Source organism: Phaethon aethereus, assembly GCF_964289735.1.
Source record: "Phaethon aethereus genome assembly, chromosome: 1".
Taxonomy (NCBI): domain Eukaryota; kingdom Metazoa; phylum Chordata; class Aves; order Phaethontiformes; family Phaethontidae; genus Phaethon; species Phaethon aethereus.
In genome coordinates this window covers 76,518,977-76,540,188 of record NC_138575.1, presented here as the reverse complement: position 1 = coordinate 76,540,188, position 21,212 = coordinate 76,518,977, and the positions used below count along the sequence as shown (strand labels likewise).

General features: G+C 43.2%; 1 protein-coding gene across 4 annotated transcripts in view; it reads left to right on the top strand.

Moving 5' to 3' along the window:
- Nucleotides 1-21,212, top strand: part of ITPR2 (inositol 1,4,5-trisphosphate receptor type 2) — a 272,920-nt gene that overhangs the window by 151,897 nt on the left and 99,811 nt on the right. For all 4 annotated transcript variants that reach the window (XM_082011567.1, XM_082011566.1, XM_082011565.1 and 1 more), the window contains 2 exons: nucleotides 274-416; nucleotides 2,452-2,560. In XM_082011567.1, coding sequence (XP_081867693.1) covers nucleotides 274-416; nucleotides 2,452-2,560 — 252 coding nt within the window. The remainder of the gene's footprint in view (nucleotides 1-273; nucleotides 417-2,451; nucleotides 2,561-21,212) is intronic.

The following is a 21,212-nucleotide window of genomic DNA, read 5'->3' as shown; positions in this document are numbered from 1 at the left end:
GAGTGTTGTGTGGGCATTAACTGCAGAGCAGAAACTTGAGAGAGAACAGCGAGGTAGATCGTAATGGGCACCTTTTCCCCGTCTTGAGGAGTGGCATGAAGACAGACATGAGGTTGCTTTACTGTCGCCTGGGTTAATGTGGGCTCTTGCTGCTGGCTCTTGGAAGTGGGTCAAATAGCCCATCGCACAGTATTGTGCAACTCCACAGCAACGTTCTTCTAGTCTTCTTGGCCAGACATAGTTACGAATGACATGCTGCTGCTTCTTCCCTAGGATGTAGTGTCCTCCTTGGAGCAGCAGTTCACTCCCATGATGCAAGCTGAATTCTCGGTGCTGGTTGATGTACTGCACAGTCCGGAACTTCTTTTTCCCGAGGGGAGCGATGCCAGAATCAGATGCGGTGCTTTCATGTCCAAGTAAGTGGTGTGAGGAGAGGCCTATTTACTTCTTTGGAAAAGATGGCAGAGAGTTAAAATTTTCAGCAGCGCTTACCTCTGATTTTGAACAGTGACTTAAGCATGTAGGTGTTTGAGTTCATATTGAAACGGAGGTCTTTTTCTGCATGTTTTATGTTTCTCAGCAGTTTAGGAGTCTGGAGAGGAGGAGAGAGAGGTTGCTTGCCTTGCCTGCCTAGAAATTGAATGTTAGTAGCTTGTTAAAACTGTGACAGGCTCAACCTACTTCTGTTTTCTTAATATACTTACTTAATATTTAATTAAGTATTAATATACTTAATACTTTTGCTATGAAGTTTCTCCAGATCTACAGCAGAAACTTAGACTTTCCATGGTAGAATTTTCAAGAACTCATAGGTGGGGTGTTCAGGGCTAGATTTTTTTTTTTTTGGTGAAGCGAATAAATCTTTTTATTTTAAACTGCCAACAGCTCTTTTAAAAATACATTTCACTGGCACCCCTACCTGGTCTTGAATTATTAGATGTTTTATTTGCAGTCTGTGCATTGGAATAGTCTTGCAATTTTTGTATTAGTCCTCAAGTGAGATGCTCTTGCTGCCCTTGAGAAACTGTAATTTAAACAAAGGTAGCTTGGGGGAAATGAACACATTTGGCAGCTCTCCTGATTCCTTGGCTTTTTGCATATTCTGCAGAGGTAGTTTTATAACAATATACTTTATATAGTTGGAAGAATTAAGTTAAATTTTGAGCTTGCCCCATGCCATCCCCTTTGTCCAGACTCCTTTCAAAGTCGGCGTCAAATCAAGTCGAGGGCTGCTGGACGTGGCCCTTGTAACGCAATAAACAGTTTTCTGTTTTATTTAATTGACTTCCATGGCAAAGGAATGCTATGCAGAGCTATGCAGGAATCCCAAGATAAAGGTGTAACTGCTTAAAAATATTGTTAGTACCGCAGGCCCGAGAGCTGCATTGTTTTGAACTCACAGCTCATGAAATTGGTGAAGATGACAGTGAGAGAGTCCTGCATGGTGTCTTTACCGAGCCCAGGATGGCATTAGCGCACTAACGTAGCAGTGATCGAAATATAGACAGTTCTGTCGGGTTATGGGTCTAGATGACGCAGTGTCATCCCTCCCAGCCCATTTTTGGTGACTGTGATTCAGGACCATTAATGGTGCCATCTTTCAGTGTAAATCAGTGGCCACAGTGCCTTTGCCGTGTGCTGATCCTAGGCCATAATTTGATGAACACTGGTCTGTCCGCTATAACCCAGCGCTGGTACTGATTGGAGAAAAAAACCCACAACTGTCCAAGGACTTCAGATTTCCTCTCCCCTTCTGTTTTCACAAACATTTCTCCAGCAAGGAGGTGAACCGATGCAAGGACTTGCTCTGCACAGAGAGAGAGAGAAAGCTTCTGGGACTGGCTTAAGGCGACTGAAACCCAAACTTCTGTCACAGTCTCGGAGTCAGAAACGTACCTTGTTTTCTGACTTGAAACGCTGTTCTAAAGTTGTGTGAATGTAAACAACGGTTACGTTTCATCCAAATATCTGCATTTCTGAACGCTTCCGTGTAAGGTTTTTGGGGATCCTTTTGGCTGGATGCCATTTGCTAATTATATAATAAATACAACCATCATCAAGGTTGGAAGGTGTAAAGGTTGTAGCTTTTAAAGTTTGCATGGTGCATGGTGAATATTGGTTACCTTTATGTAAAGCTTAAAATAAATACATGGTTACCTTTAAAGAAAGAAAGAATGGAATAGCAAGTTTGGATCCTAATCTGGAAGCACTCGTAAAAAGTGGATGTAGAATTCTGCCTTCTGTGTAGGCAGTAAGATATGCAAATTGACACAAAAAAACTCACAACACCTTGAAAATCCCATTTCCTTTTAAATTATGATTTCTCTTGTCTACTTTTATTTCCTTTCCTTGAGGAAAAATATAGTGACAGGTAATTTTTGCATAAAGAAATTGTAGTATGGCTTAGCAACAATGTACAATGCTCTTTAAGGTTTAATATTTTACTTTAAGGTTGATTAATCACACAAAGAAGCTAATGGAGAAAGAAGAAAAGCTCTGCATTAAAATTCTTCAGACATTACGAGAAATGCTTGACAAGAAAACTAACTTTGCGGAAGAGGTACTGCTACCATTTTAGTATTAAATATAGAACTAATAGCATGGTATTAAAATGTTGGCTCTAGGACAGTAACAGAATCTGACATGATTTCAATTTTGTACATGTTTTAAAGATAACGTGGTGTCTTAGAAACAATGTGGTAAGGCAGAAAGTAAGATTGGAACCAAAGAAACTATCTGCCTTACATAGTTTTGTATCAGGGACTTGACAGGAGTCATGGCAAGGAAGATGAAATGAATTAGCAGTAGCGAGTATTAGTATATATATTTATTATATATTGGATATCCTGTATTTCTGGAGACTAGCCTTCAAAGTAAGATCAATTGGAAATATAGGGGGTTTTAATTGCAAGTGTACAGTTTTTCCCTGCTGCTTGTGGTGCCAGACTTATGTACTCCATGGGCTTTTTAATGCTCATAAATATGTGATGGGAATATGTAACGTTTAAGCAGAGCTGCCAGTTTTGGGGAGAAGTGACATAGTCTGTACTCTGTAAGTGTCTAACTATTTCTTGCACTCCTCTCTCTCTCCTTATTGCCCAATTTTCTCTTGCAAAACCAAGTTTTTCAAATACCTCTTTCAAGTTGCCTGTGCCTTTGGGTATCAGTAGCTAGATTCAGATTTACGTGACAGCTGTCCCTTCTTTTTGAGCCTGATCCCTGAGCTTTTTGTGTGGTTTCCTCTTATCTGTATTTCTGAGTATTCCCCAAATTTTTTCAGTATTATTCACTATTAAATATGAATCATAGAGCTATTATCTAATCTTTCAGTGCCGTCATTTTCATTTGTTCACAGCTGACATGTTTAGTCAAGTATGTTCATGGGTTTCACTTTAGTTTTAGAAAAAATACTGATTACAACCCAGCGTCACACTGTTTCACTGTCTTAGGCTATTACACCCAAATATTTTCAGATATTTAAGTAACAACGCTTACTCACATTATTGTACCTCGCAAAATTATCCACCATTCAGATATACTAGCTATGAGATTCAATCTTAACCCCAGCCTCACCTTAAGAAAAGGAAAGGCTGGTGGTTATGATCCCCACGCCTATTTCTGGGCGTTTGAGATTTTACTTTTAAAGTTCAATGTTTTGGTCCTTTTATCACGATGTGATAAAGTACCAACACACTCTTTTCTCTTTCATGATAGATGAGCCATAGATTAGAAATGGGAAATATTCACAGTGTCTTTGTTTTGACTGTATGTTGTTTGTTTTGATTTCAACATATGGACATGGGAACATATTGCCCAGCCTTCTAAGCAACCTGCTAGATAGGATAAAAAAAAAAAATCTCAAGGCAGAACAGTGAAATGAAGACAAAGACAGCAATAGCAAAACATCAGCCCTGCTCCACGCAAAAACGAATGCATGGAGAGAAAACCAACCTCCTCTTCACCAAAAGTGTGGCTAGGCCTATGCAGACAATTTTTTTTTTTTTTTAATGTCATAACAAGAGTTTCACAGGTGAACCAGATATTATTATTCTTAATTATTATTCATACTTATTCTAATAGCTTTCTGGGTCCATAATGCCACTGCATCCCATGGAAAAACTGATCTGCTTTTGTAACTGCATGCTATGCTGAACTTTGCCAAACCTCTCCAAAATAATTGCAGAGACCCACCAAAAGTTAATGTCATCTGAGGACTCCGGGGGAGGAAAAAAAAGCAACACTTTAATGTGTGACTTAAAACAAGGAGACGAAAATTTTGCCAGTTTTAATTGCTCTTTGTACCCTGTTGCGGATGCTGATAAAGCGAGACTGAGTGAAGCCACCAGAGGGAGTGTGCTCCATTGGCATGGAGGGGCTCTTCACCCAGCCAGCCCCAGCCTCTGGTTCTCAGCAGTGGACGTGGGAGGTGTATGCCCAGACTCCTCGCGTGACCTCCACCATCTTGGTAGGACACGGTGCGTGGAAGAGCTCTTCGGGAGACAGAATTTCTCCCGCGTGCTTTCTCTGGGGTCCCATAGATTTTATACTGAGGAACGTGATAAATAGGTGCAAACAAATAAATGAGTAAAAACAAGCTTGTATGGTTTGCAAGTGCTTCTCCGGCTTGCTGCTCTTATGAGTCATTGTTCATGGTATGGACTTCAGAATAGTAAAAATAGCACAATGAATAGCCTCTTGTGTGTGCTTCCAACTTTTTTTGAACTGTGATCTCACTGCCTGCAAAAGTTACTCAACTGTGTTACACAGATACTAAAAAAAAAATTATAGTAGTAAATATGTGATGGTAATACCAGAACAAAGCTACAGAGGGACACGTGACAATCTGACAGAAAGCCTGAGTTTGTTAATCACTCGTCAGAATGTATTTTGTGTGATAAATTTGACAGAAATGGTAAAACTCCAGTTTCTACAGACTCTCCCACAGTGAGAAACAAGGAGGAAACAATGAAATAAAATTTCTTCCTCTCTCTTCCCTTTATCTCCCACAGTTGAGATCCAGGACTGGGAACCTTGCCTTCTACTGTCTTTATCTTTCATTTGACCACTGGAAGGTAGCCTGTTTCATTGAAGGAACAGGAGGAAAAGATAGCTGTAGGTCCTTATTTCACTGTTTTTATGCCTGTTCCTGTATCCACTGTTTCAACTCTATTGTTGCACCTCCCCTTGCTGGTGTCTTTCAGGGCTGCTCGTGCTCACCTGGCTCCATCCTTGGCTGCCCTTGCGGTCAGCCTTTGAGGCAATGCTTGCACGTTGTTTTGCTTAGCGCCGCAACATCTAATCGTGTTAGGAATCAAGGTTTCATTTCAGAAGTTTGATTTAAGGTACATAAATGACACATAAACCTTCTTGGTAATTGATTGGCTTTCATAAGTAATTGTGGGTGATTATTATGATCTCTTGGGAGTTCTACGTGAAGTCAGAGTCCTGTTTGTATTGATTAGGTAACGAACTGGAATGAAACTTGATCTATAGTCCCTCTCTTACAGAAGGCTCTTCCAGATGAGTTGTCAAAACACTTGGGTAAAGCAGTGCGTGGAGGAAGTAGACATTGCTTCTGTTCAGACAGTTACTGTGGTATTGAGAAAAGCCTGCTTTAGACTGACTGTTTAAGAGAAACTGGAGAGACAGAAAGGACTGTGTTTGGACTAGGTCTGCCCCATCTATGTTTGGTTTTTGTTGATGGCCATTTTTATACCCATTTTACAAAACCAGAAAGATCTTGGTCTAAATTTTTAAATTTTTTAGGCCAATCTTTTTTGTCCATCACCGTAGTGCTTGATTTCAGTTTAATTTCTGTGTGAATGCTGCCTCTAGACCTACTTACATATCTCAGTTTGTATCTGAGTAACACTTCCAAAAGCACGTAAGACACGCATACCACCGATGCGTGTTCACTTTGCAAATGACTGGAGCAGTTTAAAATCTTACTGTTATCTTGCTGTCCTACTAAAAGCGACTGTCCGTACAACAGGGCTGGTGGGATAGGAGGAGTGAGTCTTCCCAGCTGCTTCAAAGAGGGTTCAGAAGCGTAAATTTAACCCTCCCTCAGTGAATTGTATGAAGTTACAGAACTCTTGACCGAACGGTGTGCTCATACGGCAACTTCTTAACCCACTCCAGCTGCTGGCTGGAGCATGGACATGCCTTGGGCATGGACAACCTTCTGATTTACCAGCGGTTCTTAAATGAGGTCAGCGTCTTTGGGGGAAAAAAATACACTCTCTGATAACGTGTGTATATGACAAGTTTACTGTAACGATATTGGCTGATCAGGGTGTTAGTGCACGATAGTACATTACAGAGTATGGCAGAATCCAAGCCTGCATACGCTGACAACTGGTAGTTCCTAAGGGAAACACTACTGTAAATAGATGGAACCCTTCAGTAAGGGTTAGTTGTGCTGCAGAACACACACTTTATACTTTTTTTCTGGTTTAGGTGTTGAACTACAGTATAAATAATTAAAAACTGCATTTTTAAGTGTCAGTAGACCTAAGACAGAGTAAGCTACTTAACTGCCAGTATTAAATAGTTGTGCTTTTTGCCTTTTTTGGAAAAATTCATGAAAAATGTTGTCTTGCTCTTATATGTTTGCAGTAGCTTCATGATTTAAAACCATAGAAGTAGCTTTGCAGCTTTTTGTTTTGCAGTGTTAATATTTCTGCATTCCACTTTAGATATGAAATGTAAGCTCTCTTCTTTGTTTTCAGCCACAGGACCAAATATACACGTGAAAAAATAGTAAATACAAATGTATTTTATTCTTGTAAGATGGAGTCCCTGGCTACTATGGCTCTCGGTCATTTTGTGCCAGAAGACCCGAGTCTTTTCATGTGGAGCTGTTGACAAAACTCCAATGAGTTTGTCAAAAGCAACAGTCCCAGTTCATGAATGTATTGATCTACCAGTCAAGCTGAAACCAGTGGGAGCTGCAGGTCTTTTCCTGCTGGGAAAAATGGTCTCAATGCCATGGTCTTGGAAGCCAGGCGATGTTGGTGGGAGCCACTACAGTGTCCCAGCATTGCAGCTCTTTGAATCAAAGACATTCTCAACTTAAACTGCATTCTATTCCCTACCCTCATCTTTTCAAGATGATTTTACTTATTTGCATCTGCAAATTAGGCAGCATTCAGATAAACAGCATATGTAAGTAAAAATAAAAGGGGCAAAAAGTGAATCATTCTGAATATGTGGGGCTTGCTGAATGTATTACACCTTAAAAGGATGCTTATTTTAAATGGGAGGAAGAAAAGGATCCAAAATTCCTTTATTTGTATTACTACTCACATTTTGGATTAGTGGCACTGCAGGCATTCTGAAGAACTACATTTAATTTTTCACCATTTCCGCCGTCTGTTTTATTTGTGGTCATTTATAAAAATGTCTGTGCACTATCCTGTTTTTTCCCCATTGTCAATAGGCCATTCTCCTCACTAAGCTCAGTGTGGTTGTAAGGTAATAGAGGGTTAGAAGTACTATAGGAGAATGTTTAAGCTCAATGCTGTTTATATTGAATTTTTTTTTTAAAAATCACCTGTACATTTCAGCTGGTAAAGGACATTTTTGCGGTATCCTGCATTAAAAACTCTGTCCTTGGGAAAACGGCCACAGTCTGGGGGGGACTGAAGGTGCAGGAAGAATGTTTGGTTACCTCTAGTAGTGCCAGCTTGGTTGCTGTGACCAGCACCTACTTCTGGTATGGTGAGGAAGCTGCTGTTGTGGCTTTGTCGTGACAGTCAAGTGATGAAGTACGGCAGAAAGGTCAAACACAACGGGGACAAACCCCTCCATCTGTGCGATGGTGTACGTCAAGATGGTGCTCTGTTGCAGAACCCAAGCCTGCACTGATTCATTGCAGCAGCAGATTCAAGCTTTGCTATTGCTGTGAATCCTCTGAGCCAGTAATTGCAGTGGCAGGAGCATCAGAGCTTTCAGATATGCAAGACTAAGCACTAAATGTGGTCAGAGCCTTAAGTGTGGTAATTTCTCATTATACCCATACGCTGACATTTTACAAGCCAAAGACGTAAAACCTACAGAGAAAGAAACCAACGCAGTTTCACTCCCCCTCCCAGCTTCAAGCTGGAATAATTAAGCAAAGAGATACCACAAGGCATCTGATTACTGTTATTTGTACTAGCTAGGTGTTGTTAGCCATGCTGCTTAGTGCCCCAGGCCATCAGCCACTATGGCACGTTGTCATTGCTGCATGTTTCTGGTGCTTTGACACGCGGTATCAACTAGACTCTTCTGAAGCAGCATCCCTCATCTTTGCGGTACCCCTTATCCCTCCTATAACTGTGCGTTGTTCTGGAGTAAGGGAGGATACTGCTGTACGCTGTGGGGGACATCCCCCAGGTGTTCTGCTGGGTTTCCAATCATGTACATTTATAGGGAGATTTATTTTGTTGCGAGTGCAAAAACCTGCAAGTACTTGGTATATGAAAAGCATGACTTCTTTTTAAGGGGAGATTTTTTTTTCCCCCCCCGGTAAGTAACGGGCCCCAGAGATTTGATCCAGCATTGGACTGTCATCTGCTTGTGTTCAGAAGCCTGCTCAGAGCCACTTTACTTGGGCCAGTTGTGCAGTGCTTGTAGTGGTCTGTGTCAAGGGTAATTTCAGGCAGAGTGCCATTGCTCTTCTTGACCTGGACAGGAACTTAAAACTGGAAGTCATATATCAAGGACAGGTAGGAGACAGCACTTCTGACCCCTTACGAAGTGTAATGTCCTGATCAAGTGAAAGGCAAGAGCACTTCAGTCTGCTGCGGTGGGAGTGAAGCACATGCCTAACTACTTGCAGGACTGGGTGCATTCATGATTTTGCCCTCTCTTTTTATATGTATAATTGTTAACTGTCACTGTGGTCCAAATATATTATCTCCAGAGACTTAAAAGTACTTTTAGCTCAAGTGATAGTCGAGTAAGCAATGGTGTTCACTACTCACTGGCTGGCACTTATTCTTCTTTGTTTCAAAACCTTCGTTATTTTTTGTTGTTTGTTTGTTTGTTTGTTTGTTCTCCAAATCACAAACAAATCTAGTGGCAGGATGCCAAGGCTGAAAAAACACATAGTTGTAAACACATTTCTTCTGGAAGATTGTAGGCTCTCAGCAGCTCGTATTTATCAAATTTTAAGAATATGGTATGTTGTTATCCAGTTTTGTTTCAGAAACATTAAGCCCCAAGTCCTGATTGATAAATTGTTTTGGAACTTGTATCATCTGCCTTTCTCATATATATCATGATACTGTAAAATATTTTTCTGTAGATACTGATTTAGACAGCATCAGCCAAAACAATAAAACTGGAGTAGCTTGTTCCTTGCTCTGAACTTCAAATGGCCAACTTCTGCTCTGGAATTTCCCCTTTACACAGTGCATATGACATAAGGATGCTCCTTGTTTTCCCCTTCTTTTTTCATATCAGTTCCTTTCTATGGATCTGATCTTAAGAACTGCAAACCAGCAAGAAGATCATAACTGCCTACAAACTGTTTGGCATCCTTCTCTATTAATATTACTTTTAGTTAAAAACAAATGGAAAAGAGTGCAAGGGAAGAGAGCTGTTTAACAAATGAAACCTTTAGAGCTCTGAATATGATTCATCTTGCCTTTCTCAGGTGCAAAATTCATGGAACTGACCTGGATGCTTTATGTGAACAACAACAATTGGATTTTATTTTGGTTGTTTTGAATTCAGGTGGGATGGATTTCACTAAAGCCTTCAGTTCATCTAGAAGTTAAATTCCATGCTCACTATAGCTATTTGAATCAAATTCTACGTGATGAAGGCATCAGGATCAAGTTTTTCTTTCTGTCTGGTTTTATTTATATGTTTTAAATCATGAATAAAGCAGCCAAGATTTTTAGGAATTTAGTAGAAGGTTCTAGCAGATACTAGATTGGCAAGGGGCTAGGTAAATGACCTATGCAAAGGTATGTTATAGGTTAATATGTAAAATGAGTCAACAGTTCTATCATATGGTTCATGTCTCCAAGTGTGTGGAGTTCTGTGTGAGGATATATTCATAGGCGTAAATATAAATATTTATTTTAGATTATTTATTCCTATTCTATCTCTTTTTTTAATGAGCAGCATATTACCTCCATGGTGGTATTAAAAATGGTCATATTAAAAGATAAATATTTGAATGTGCATTCTGTGTCCTACCATATTGTTTTGTTTTTAACGGAGTAGATGTCCTTGCTTAGAATATCAAGTGTCTGATATGTGTTAATGCTCTCAGAGTTACTTAACATGAGGAAAAATGTAATGCCCATCGCCAACCCTAATTTGACTGATTGGTGCTTGTTTAAAGTATCCAGCTGACATCCCAAGAGGCCTGTGGCTGTGCTTATTTGCAGAGCAGGAGCAATTCACATAGGTGCAGAAGGGGTTTTCGTACCCTGATGCTGGGAGGAGCTACGCTGGGGTGAGAAGAGGAGTTCAAGGAAACATGTGAGTGATGAGTATGTGGAGAGAAGCAAATTGCAGGCATCCTTAAGTTTGCGGTAGTTGAAGTTTTTCTTGGGAATTAGGAGAATAAAACTGCATAAACCTTTTTCTTGACTTTGAGCCTGGAGGATGTTTCTCCCCCCACACCTCCCGCTCCCTTTTAAGTATTAGTTGCTATTACAGGTCGTCTACATTTCTGAGCAGTTTCTGTATCACCCGGGTAACATTTATAATTTTTACTGGTGGGCACAGACAAGTGCTGCAGTATCGCAGAGACCACTGTGTGGCAACTGTGGACTTCTCAAACATGTCTTCTGTCTGTGGGAGCAGGTCAGCTGCTGCTGCTGCTGCTGCACAGCTGAATTCCCACAGCAGTCAAATGTCTGCAGTTGTGGAGGGAGCGAGAGAAAATGTCTCCTTTGGGTTTGAATTTCCTTGGAAGGGGAAAAAGGTTCTTTTGTTTTCTGGGTTTTTTTGTTGTTGACTGTCACAAATTTGCTGTTGCTTTATTTAATATGTTTGAGCAACAGCCCTGTTTGTACTTTGCAGTCGCAGCAGAGATAGCAGTGAGCAGAATTCAATGCATTGTATTAAGGATGGCCAATGAATATTTATGATAGACCTAGGGAGCCAGTAATAAAAATGAAATCGGCATGATGCCACTAGATCCAAATCTTTGATCTCCGTTTTAAGAGAAAATACAATAAAGCAGGGGATAATGGACTCATTATAATGGAATGGTTAGTTATGGTTAGTTAGGGCAGTGTGAATAGGTGGCATTACATAAACTGCTTTAGTCCAAGATTTACGATTCAGAAATATGTTTCAGGAACTGAGTTTCTACAGAAAACCTGTTTATGATACTGTTTTGGTTTAGTCAGTCCAAACACAAAAAACTAAAGATGTATCTCTTTCAGATATCAGGATGGGCTATGCTCTTGCCTTACTAGGGGAAGCAAAAGCAGCAAGAACTGGTGGAGGCCGCCTACTCAGCCTCTTTCTGTGCTTCTGCTCTTCATCTATCACCCTGTGAGCTGGTAGGGAGGGTTGAGCATTGCAGGAAGGTGGAAATTAGATTCCACTCTCTGACCAGGCTGTCTGGCCAGATACTAGATGTGAGGGGACACTTGGGGTTATCAGCAGAGAGGGGAAGTCTCCCAGTTCAGCATCTGCCAGGAGGATGCAAGGGTGGTGGCTGGAGATGGATGCCTCAGCTGGAGCCACCTACCTCCGTGAGGAGCAGGGAGAAACTACAGCAATGTGCTGAAACACCTTTGGGGAAGCCTGATGAAGGAGTCAGTATTTCAGAGGGACGGGGAGCAGGAACGAGTGAGCTATTTTTCTTTTTAATGGTTGCAATTACTTGCTTAACACCCCTGCCACACTAAGCAAGATGCAGAGGAGGGTTGATTCCAGGCCATAGATGAAAGCTGATCTTGAAGTCTCTGTCTAGCCAGACATGAGGAGGAAATGGAAACTCACTGTTTTCTGATTTGTTTCATACTGATGTAATTTCTAAGGGACTTCATCACTAATGACATCTGGCAAGGGATTAGTCCGTAATGTGGACTCCGCCCCTGCCCCCCCCCCCCCCCCCCCCCCGAAAAAGAAAGTATATGCTATATTGAACTTTGGAAAACAGCTATTAAGCAACCACAGTAACTGCTTCTGATAGGATTTTTTTATTTTGTCTGATGAGGATTTTACCCAGCATGTTTGGCCTTGGAGGAGCGCCTGGATGGTATTGCCAGCTGGAATTGTCAGAGACGCTTTGTCTTCTGTCCCAGGAAAACAGAAGCCTAGCGGGCAGTCACTCTCGCTCTTATTTCATATCCCTGCTTAGTCAGAGTTGCCAACCCCAAGCACTGAAAACCCTGAGTCAGGCCACAAACAAATCACGAGATTTGGCTTGAAAATCATGAGATTTTTAAACTACAAGTAGTTTATTTGGGATTTCTTTGAGTCTTTAGAGTGTCTGTTCTTCCAATTTTATTCTACAAATCCCAGAGCTTCAAAGGCGCTTTATTGAATTATGCATGTGTGTGTTTACTTAAATGAAAGCCAGGTTCATTTATGGTTACCTGACCTCTGGAGTTTGCAGGGAAAAGACCAGAATATCTAAATGATGTGCGTTGACCAGGCAGCTCAATGAGGGGCCTGTTCTGGAGTTGGTGATTGCCCTGAGGATTATGAGCTTAATTATCTCGGTGTCACTTTGACCCCTAGGCTTTTTGCAGAGAGCTTTTTTGTTGGGCAGAACCTGAAAGTGTTCTTTCAGTTTATGGCAATGAACACTTTGTGCAGGTTGTGCCTTGTTTACCTTGCAACAGCCTCTCACGGGCAGCACGTGGCGCCTTGCCAGGGAGGCCCGATTAATCCATTTTCTTCCCAGTGCAATTTCACTGTCGCTCGGGCCTTGCTCGGAGAGCACACGTGTGAATGCTTTCTGCTGTACACAGTCACAAGCGAAACGTGCTGACACGGCGTGGATGTCAGCGAGAGGCCGTGCTGCCGCTCAGCTGGCTGAGCTGAGACAAGGAAACGTGCTCTGAAGGTGTGGACTAGTATCGATAACTCCAGATGTAGACCTGTCACTTGAGGTTGGGAAGAGGACCTTATCGCACCAAAAATTACTCTTGGCAGAGTTGTCCAAAACATTTTGTCCCCAAGTACTGAGCAGCTAGTCTAGCGGTGTCTCCCTATATTCCTTTTTCCTGCAAGCCTTTTATTCCTGCTCCACCCTGCCCTTTTTCTTTTATTACCTTCCTCCTCTTTCATGCAGAAAACTTGATTTTTTGGACTCCTTAGTTATATGTGCTAGCATTTGTGGCCCGTTAGCCCCACATCCAGTAGGGCTGGATGCCAGTCTTTTTCAGGTGCCAAAAAAATTCAGATAACCTTGACTCTCGGGTTTTTCAGCATGAAGACTTCTTACTGACTCCAGGGGAACAACAAGTTTTGCTTGAACCAGCTGTTTTTTCATCTACGACCAACTAGAGGTTCTCAGCTCTAGGGTTTCCCCTGGCCACTTTACTGGGTGCAGTTTAGACCTTTAGGAAATCAAACTCTTCTAAAGATAAAAATATTTGACTGTGGCTCTCTAAAAATGAAAATCTTTGCATTTAAACAAATGCTGTGAGTTCTGCACATTGTTGGGAAGTTCTTCCTCTTTTACTGGTGAGAGCAGTTTCTTCAAAGGGGCTAGAAATGTTGCTGGAGAGTAAACCGTGCAGCCCGACTTCTCTTGATGATGCAAAGATGCCCACATTACCGAGGTTGCTTTTGTGAGGCAGGGGAAGTAAGGGTGGCAATTCACTGCTAGCAATCAAGTGGGTGATGGTCAGTGAATTTACCCTGGATGGCACAGAGGATTGTTCTAGTTATATGTCACAGTCTCTATTAAATTTGTCCTGGTTGTTGCTCATGTTTTGTTCATGTAGTCATTTTAATTCCAACAATAAAACTGACCATAAGGACCTAAAAGGGGCCTCTTGAAAAATTGAAGTTGAACAGTTTAAGCTGTTCTTCTTTTTCTTCACATTTATGTATTCTTACAGCAAATAACATCATGCATGGGAAAAACTCAGATTTTATTATCTGAGTTTGGATTTTTGTTCTAGTGCTGTGTGTGGAAATGTTTGCATAAAAAAAAAAAAAACCCTCAGCCAGAGTAGCAAGTTTGAGTACTTTGGGCTGTGGTGTGCTTAGTCAGAAATCAGTAATTTGTATTGCAGAAGTCTGGGCAAAGTGCTACCTATTTCTGCCTGTGAGTGCAAAGAACCTGCTATGCCACACAGCTCAAGGAAAGCGAGTCAAACGAGAGCAGTGCTGGCTGCGTTTTAGCATGCCGAGCACACGTGTTGAGCTAGGATTAGGAGGTGGCAGATGAACTGGCTCCTTCTGGAAGTCCTACCTGATGCTCTGTGAGGTTGGTTAGAAGGGTTTGCTTTCCAGAGCATGGTCTGCTGAGAATGACTTGACTTAAATGAAGCTGTTGTTTATATAAACAAATGGTTTGCATACCTGTGATACTGAAAGAGCTTGTTTTAACTCAGTAGCAAATTCTAGTATAGCAGGTAATCTAAATACAGGTCTTTTACTTCCTTTTTTTTTTTTTTTAAACAATGAAAAAACAGGAAGTCAACTAGTTGATACATACTTTAATTCAACATGTATTTAACCTAATTTTTAATCTCCAAACTGGAAAAAGCAATTCCTTTGATTTTTTTAAACCATCTCTCTTTTTCCTATTTTTGCACATACTTCCTCCTTTTCTCTTTGTTTTGTTCTGATTTTTAGCTGAAGAAAGACTTTATTTGAGAGCAGGAAAGTAAGCGTTGCTGGGATTATGTTTTCTTTTGAACTAGCCAACAGTTTACAGCTTCTGTGTCTTAAGTTCAGTACTTTGGTCACTATCTGTCTGTTTTGCTACTAAGCCCTATGTAGTGTGATTTTACTACTGAGCCAGCTGGGGCACTGCCCCACACAAGAACTGCGAGGTAACAAAATAGGGTAAATGAAAAGTGTTCTCAAGCCCTCTGCACAATTCTGAACTATTAATTTCCCATTGCAGCTCTGCCAGCTGAAAAGTAGCTGCTTTATTGCCCTGGACTACAGAGTCCACGTACATCTCCATCTTCCAGCAGGGGCCTCCAAAGCCACAGGAGGTGGCAAAGCAGCCGCCGGGCAAGCTGCAGCAGCGTACAAAGGGGCTCTTTCAAAGACATTCTTGCCAGAAAAGCACATGTGCAGCCAAAACAAGTTACAGTGCCCATCTGACTTGAGCAAGAGCCACCCTGGGGAAACTGTCTTATTTTTTTTTCTGAAATTAGTGAATAGATACATTGCCCTAATGCTTGTTTCTGACTTGATGAATGCTCTGTTTGAGCCCAGGACTTCGTTCATTCTAGATTTTTCTGTTGGGAGAAGGGTCGCTGAAGGACAAGGGAAGGGAACTGATCTCCCCTCTGCCATGGTACTCGAATACAGCATCACTTTTTGCCCCCAGTTTGCTGCCCAGTGATGTACCGTCGCTGTGAACACATGTCGGTGCAACAGAGGGTAGGTACTTTTAAGTCTCACAAGCTAGGTCCTGTTTTGGGCTCCTCTCCAGAGGACCGAATGACTCACCTGCAGAGAAGGTCTCTCTGAAAGTGGAAGCAGGACGTTGCGTATGACAGTGCAGAACCTAGCGGTTGGCAAGGCGCCCATTTTCTCCTCCTTAAATCAAGCACACAGTGTGCTCGTGGGCTTTGTGAATGAAAGATTTGTTGAAAAAATTGGTATGAAGTCGTAACAAATACTGATTTAGTAAGCTTGGCTTTGGATTATCTACATAAATTCTTGTTCTGAAGTTGGCTTCTATTGGGAAAAAAGCATGCTTTTTCAAATTTGCTGAAATGTTGGCATACATGAAAAGAGTCACTTCTTGAGCCGTACAGATTTCAGAGGCTCTTCCTGCCATGTTGGACAACTTGACTTGCAACGCCTGTTCTCCTGAAGGAAGAATTCTGGGTCAAGGTGGCTCCAAAATCCTGCAACCCAAGAGGGTGCTCCAAGAAAAGACAAAGCACGGGGACTTGTACGTAGTACCCTCTCCTACAAACCTGCCTGTGGTATACAGGCACTGCTGTGATGCCGAGTGAGGGTGGGTGGCTAGCTAGGAGCTTCTGAGTCAGCGAGCTGGATGTTGGTATGAGACCGGGGCGCAGGCTGGGAGGTGTGTTAACCCCGCACCCCTCCCAGCGCTCTGCTGGGACATGTGGCTGTTAGTTAGCAACGCAGGCCTGCAAGGTCATGACACTGGTGGGAACCCCCTTGCCTGAAGTGGATCTAGCCCTCCTCTTTGGCGCGGGGAGGAGCGTGTTTTATCCCCAGACGCTAATATATCTGTATTTATCGCCACTCCTTGTTTGGGCTAAGTCCCTCCAGGTGAGCAATACCTGGTGTGGTAGGTATGCGCTAAGCAGGAGAAGGCTGTAACCCAGACCTCGCTGCACGGGCCGGGCCCTTGCTTAGGGTGAAGGGCAGGCGCGGCTGGGAGCCGGAGATGGAGGAGCGGTGACCCGGCTTCTGGCCGCCCCGCGGCGCCAGCCGGGCGGGGACTTGCCGGGTCCCGCGCCTCCGCGCAGACGCTGCCCCGGGGCGCGCGCGTAGGGCGGCTGCCTTCTGGCGGGGCAGCAAGCGCGCAGCAGGCAGGCTGCGCTCCCCCGTGAGCCTCCCACCGGCGGAGGGGGTGTGGGGGGGGCGGCTAGTACATGGTGCTACCGTTCTACACCTCGCGGGCGCGGGACGTAACGAACCGCTCTGGCCGGCCGCAGGAACAGTCCCGTTCCCATTTGCTGCCGCCGAAAGGCTCCCCCGCCCGCCACCCCGAAGCACGTGACTGCGCATGTGAGCGGCGCGTGGGGACGGGAGCGGCGGGGCGGGGGAGCCGGCGCCGGCCGCCGCTGAGGCGGGGGTGGGGGCGCGCGCGGTCCCCTCTCCGTCCTCACCCCCCCCCCGCGCGGCGGCGGCGGCATCGTGCCGTTATGTAACGCCCGCAGTGTCTGGCGCCGCGCGCGGGGCGTGCGTCACGTGTCCCGCGGTGCTGCCGGCCCTGCAATTCAATTAGCTGACGTTGAAACGGCCGTGAGCGTGCGGGAGATCAGCCGTTGCTGCTGGGCGCCGGGCAGCTAACGGGCCGATGAGCGGCTCGCGGGTCGAGGAATTGCTCTTGTAATTCCAGCGGGCGGATTCGCGTTGCGTTATACATCGCCGGGCCGCCCAGAAGGGCCTGAAACGGGCCATTATGTAACCTGGCTCAAACGGCAACAACAACAGCAGCAACTAAAGGAAACAACTAAAGCCTCTCTTCCTCCTCTTCCTCCGCCCTCCTGTTGCCAAAAGATAATAGAGCAGCGTTTTGCTGCTTGGTGCAGGCCTGTGGGCCTTGGCTGCTTTGCCGTTCCTTCCAAAAGCAGTTTCGCAGGCAGCAACGCTGACACTTCGAGTTTTGGGGTGATGGACAGGTTAGTCGTCAGAGAGGCTTGAGAGTTTTGGCAGAGGATGCTGGTTTGCAAGCGCTGAAGTTTGTGCGTGCAGGTGGCCTGCTAGGGCTTCTCATAAATTATTTTCTCTGTGAGACTCCCTAGCGGCATTACAGAGGGGTGTCTGTATGAAGCTGCAAATGTTCTTGCCATAAACCTCTTGCCTTTTATCCAGTTCTCTGCAAAAAGAAGGTCCTGTGACTGCGGGGGGGGTGGGGCGTGGGGGGGAACAAACAAAAACCCAACCCTGGAGGAATTGGGGCAGCTTAAAATTTAAGCAACAATTTTTATTAATAAGCAGCTGAGGAACAAATTGACACAACAGAGCTGAAAGGCAGTGAAGCGATTCCCCCATCCCCACCCTGCAACATTCGCCCCATCTTTTCTCCAAAGTACGTTTTGAAATTTCATCGTTCCTCCTCTGATGGAGGATAATGTCTGTTGTCATGCCCTTGAAAAGAATAATATTGCTGCCCAGGAGCTGCGAAGAAAGCAAACCCTCTGAAATTTTAAGCTGTATTAAATCATCTCTGCTTTCTGAGGGCCCAAATATACTGTTTACAGGCAGTCTGATTGCATGGCAGTCAAAACATTTGCTTTTAAACATTTCCCCTGCCACCACTATAGTAAGAAAATAGCCATTTATAAAGCTGTGCTTGCAACAAAATCCAATGTTGTTTGATAAGATCAGGTATACTGGTTGTGCATTTGGGGAATATTCAGCAAATAATATCACTTTATATGGTACACATTCTATTATCCTGTATTTATTATATTTCCAAGAGGAAGTTATTGTTGGAGTCACTTTTTTATTAATAAGCATCACAAAATAGTATTTTTTCTGGTGTTTAGAGGTTTCTCTCTTCCTTTCTATTTCTCTTCCTATGTGCTTTTGCTTCATCTCTATATATACAGTTAACATACTGATATTTAAATATACATTGTGATGTATAGTTACATAACCCTGTCTTGCAAAGCGCTGAAAAATGATCCCTGGCTTTATCTTCTATTTTTTAAAAGTAACAGTTTTTGTGTATAATCTAGCACTATCAAAAGACAGAGGGAGGCATGCTGCAGCTACATAGGGATCGTTTTACACAAATCAGAACAAAAATATTACAAATTATACCCCAGCAAGAACGATATGCTATATTCCTGGTAGCAAGCAAGTCTTAAAGCCAGAGCGTATAAATGCTCGTGCTAACGAGTGGATACTGAGTTGATTTAATGAGTTGGTGATGCAGTCGGTGACTGCTTATTATCGTCAGAGAATTTAACTTGCTGCAGCAACTCAGAAAATAAATGAGTTTAGCTCAGACTGGACTGTGGTGTGAGCACTTTTCTGCTGTGCAGCTTTAGCAGCCTTCAGTTTCTCCTGCTTTGTATTAGCCCTTCTGAGCTGTATTTAGGATCCTTTTACCATCCGTTGCTAATCCATCCAAGGAAGGGTAAGGAAGTGGTCCCAGACCCTGCTTCTCGTGAGCAGAGGCAGTGTTCAAACAGGTAAGCAGAATCGGAGGTCTTGACAGCTGGAGATTAACAACATGCTCCCTCTCAGAACAAATGACCATTCTTCTCCCAAGCGGTGGTGAGAGAATATTAGGAGTCCGGTTATCTTCTAACAGGCATTACAGGAGATTAAGGACCTCTAAGGGTGCGGAAGGCTCCAAATAAAACTTGAGCAGGTCAGGTTGCTTGCGAACGAGAGCAAATCGGGAGTCCTGGTTAGTTCTGCCAGTGCCTTGGTATGGTGTTAGACTGGTCCAATGAAAACATGTTGTTCAGATACCACTTACGGAAAGAACATAACGAAAATCTTCACATTTTGATAGACTTTGTAGGGCTTCGTTCCTTAGGTATCAGTGTGCCCTCAGAGCTGTGGGTTAGTAGATGCTGCAGAAGCACGGCACAGAAATAATAACAATGAAATTTGTTTTATTTTGGAGTTGGTAGAAAACCAGTGTCCCTCTAGTTTAGGGTATAAATGCTGTGGAAGAGGTTTGTGTGCTTGTACTTCAAAAGTCCTTTATCATTACAATATACAATTAAAGTTAAAACTGATTCATTTTCTCCCTCCCTGGTGCAGAGTTTTAACATATGCTTCTGATTGCTCGTGCTTTGCTACTATTGCATGATTTTTACACAGTGCTGGAACTCAGAGATGTACGTAGTGAAACTTTAAAACTGCGTCGAGTTTTGGAAATGTTCACCTGTTCAAAAAAAAAAAAAAAAAAAAGGCAAGACAACCTACAGAGAATTTTAAAAATAGACCAAGTCCTCCCGGAATTCAATTACAGATGCCTGCCAGCTGCTTCCCCTGCCTGGGACCTGCATTTCTAGCTTCTCTGTTCCTCTGGATGTTCCTTGCAGGAGAACAACCCGTGTGACGTGACTGATGAACAGACGGATTGGAGAGAGAGGTGCTGGGGTATGGGCTCCCCTGCCATCCTTCCATCCCACCTGCTGCTTGGGCTGTCCTTTCATAGTCACGATTTAAGCTGTGCGATTGTTGTACAATGTGGATACCGGCTGTGCGGCTACTGCTGGGACTAGCACTTTATTCTCAGGCTATGTGTAATGACTTTTTGAAAAGCTTTTTATTTAGGCCCTGTAGCACTGCATCTTACAAAAAACATTGTAAGAATCCCATCTTCTTGGATCTGTATTCTGGCTGAGTTCACAGGCACGTATTACATCCCCCATTTGCTAAAACTGAAGTGCAGACCCTGAGCAAAACTGCAGGCTTCATTTCGCCAGAAAATATATGCAGATTGTAATATATTTGCCCATAAATGCATGTGCTGGATTCTCTCATAAGATGGACCCTGCCCTTAAGGAATTGTTTCCAAACTTGCAGTGCAGGGTCAGGAAAAAAAAAATCTAAAAATCTGTGCTTACTTATTAAATTACATGTACTGTCTTTTGTTGTGTATCATCCTTTTTGGTCTGGTCGCAGATGATTCAGCTGTCCAGTTCCAGGAGAACATTTTCCAGCAATGTCGTTTGGATGTAATCCTCTTTCTGGTATTGTCCTGTTTTACCCCCATAGGCTTTCTGAGCGTGTGTGCCCATCTGTGTGTGGCTGTGGCAGGAGCTTTCCATCCAGCCTAGCTGTCTGCAGGATCTCACTGGTTCTGTGCTGCCTTGCTCTCTTGGGTATCGTTTTACTCTTTGATTGGGAAGAATATGGTTTGAGGGTTTGTGGCAGAGATTCATTTACTAATTCATAGGGGAGGGAAGTGGGGGAGGGGAGGGAAGGGAAATAATTCTTTGGTACAGAACAACAATCCTCCAAGGACATAGTTACAGCATTTCTTGTTAAAGTACAACGTGTTTGTTTTCAAATCGTGTAGAAAATGCAGTGATTCTGTGGCTTAGGCTATTGCATTCTTAACACACAGCCATGATGCTGGGGCAGATGATACAGCTGTTCCTGGGCTGAGCAGTTCCCTGCTTCATGTCTGGTCCCACTGATTTCAGGGGAAACTACTTACTCGCAGGTCTTCACATAACGTGACGTTGCTGCCTGACAGCTGGAGACATGAAATTGACTGCTATGTTTGATTTGAGATTTCTCAGTGATTTTTAATTTTGATGCAGGGATCCCAGCAGAACTGCATTTAATTAAGAACCTGATCCATAGCTCTTAGATTTAACTATGGGATGTGCCTGCTCACAGCATGCAGAGCTGCCCTGCATTAGGGA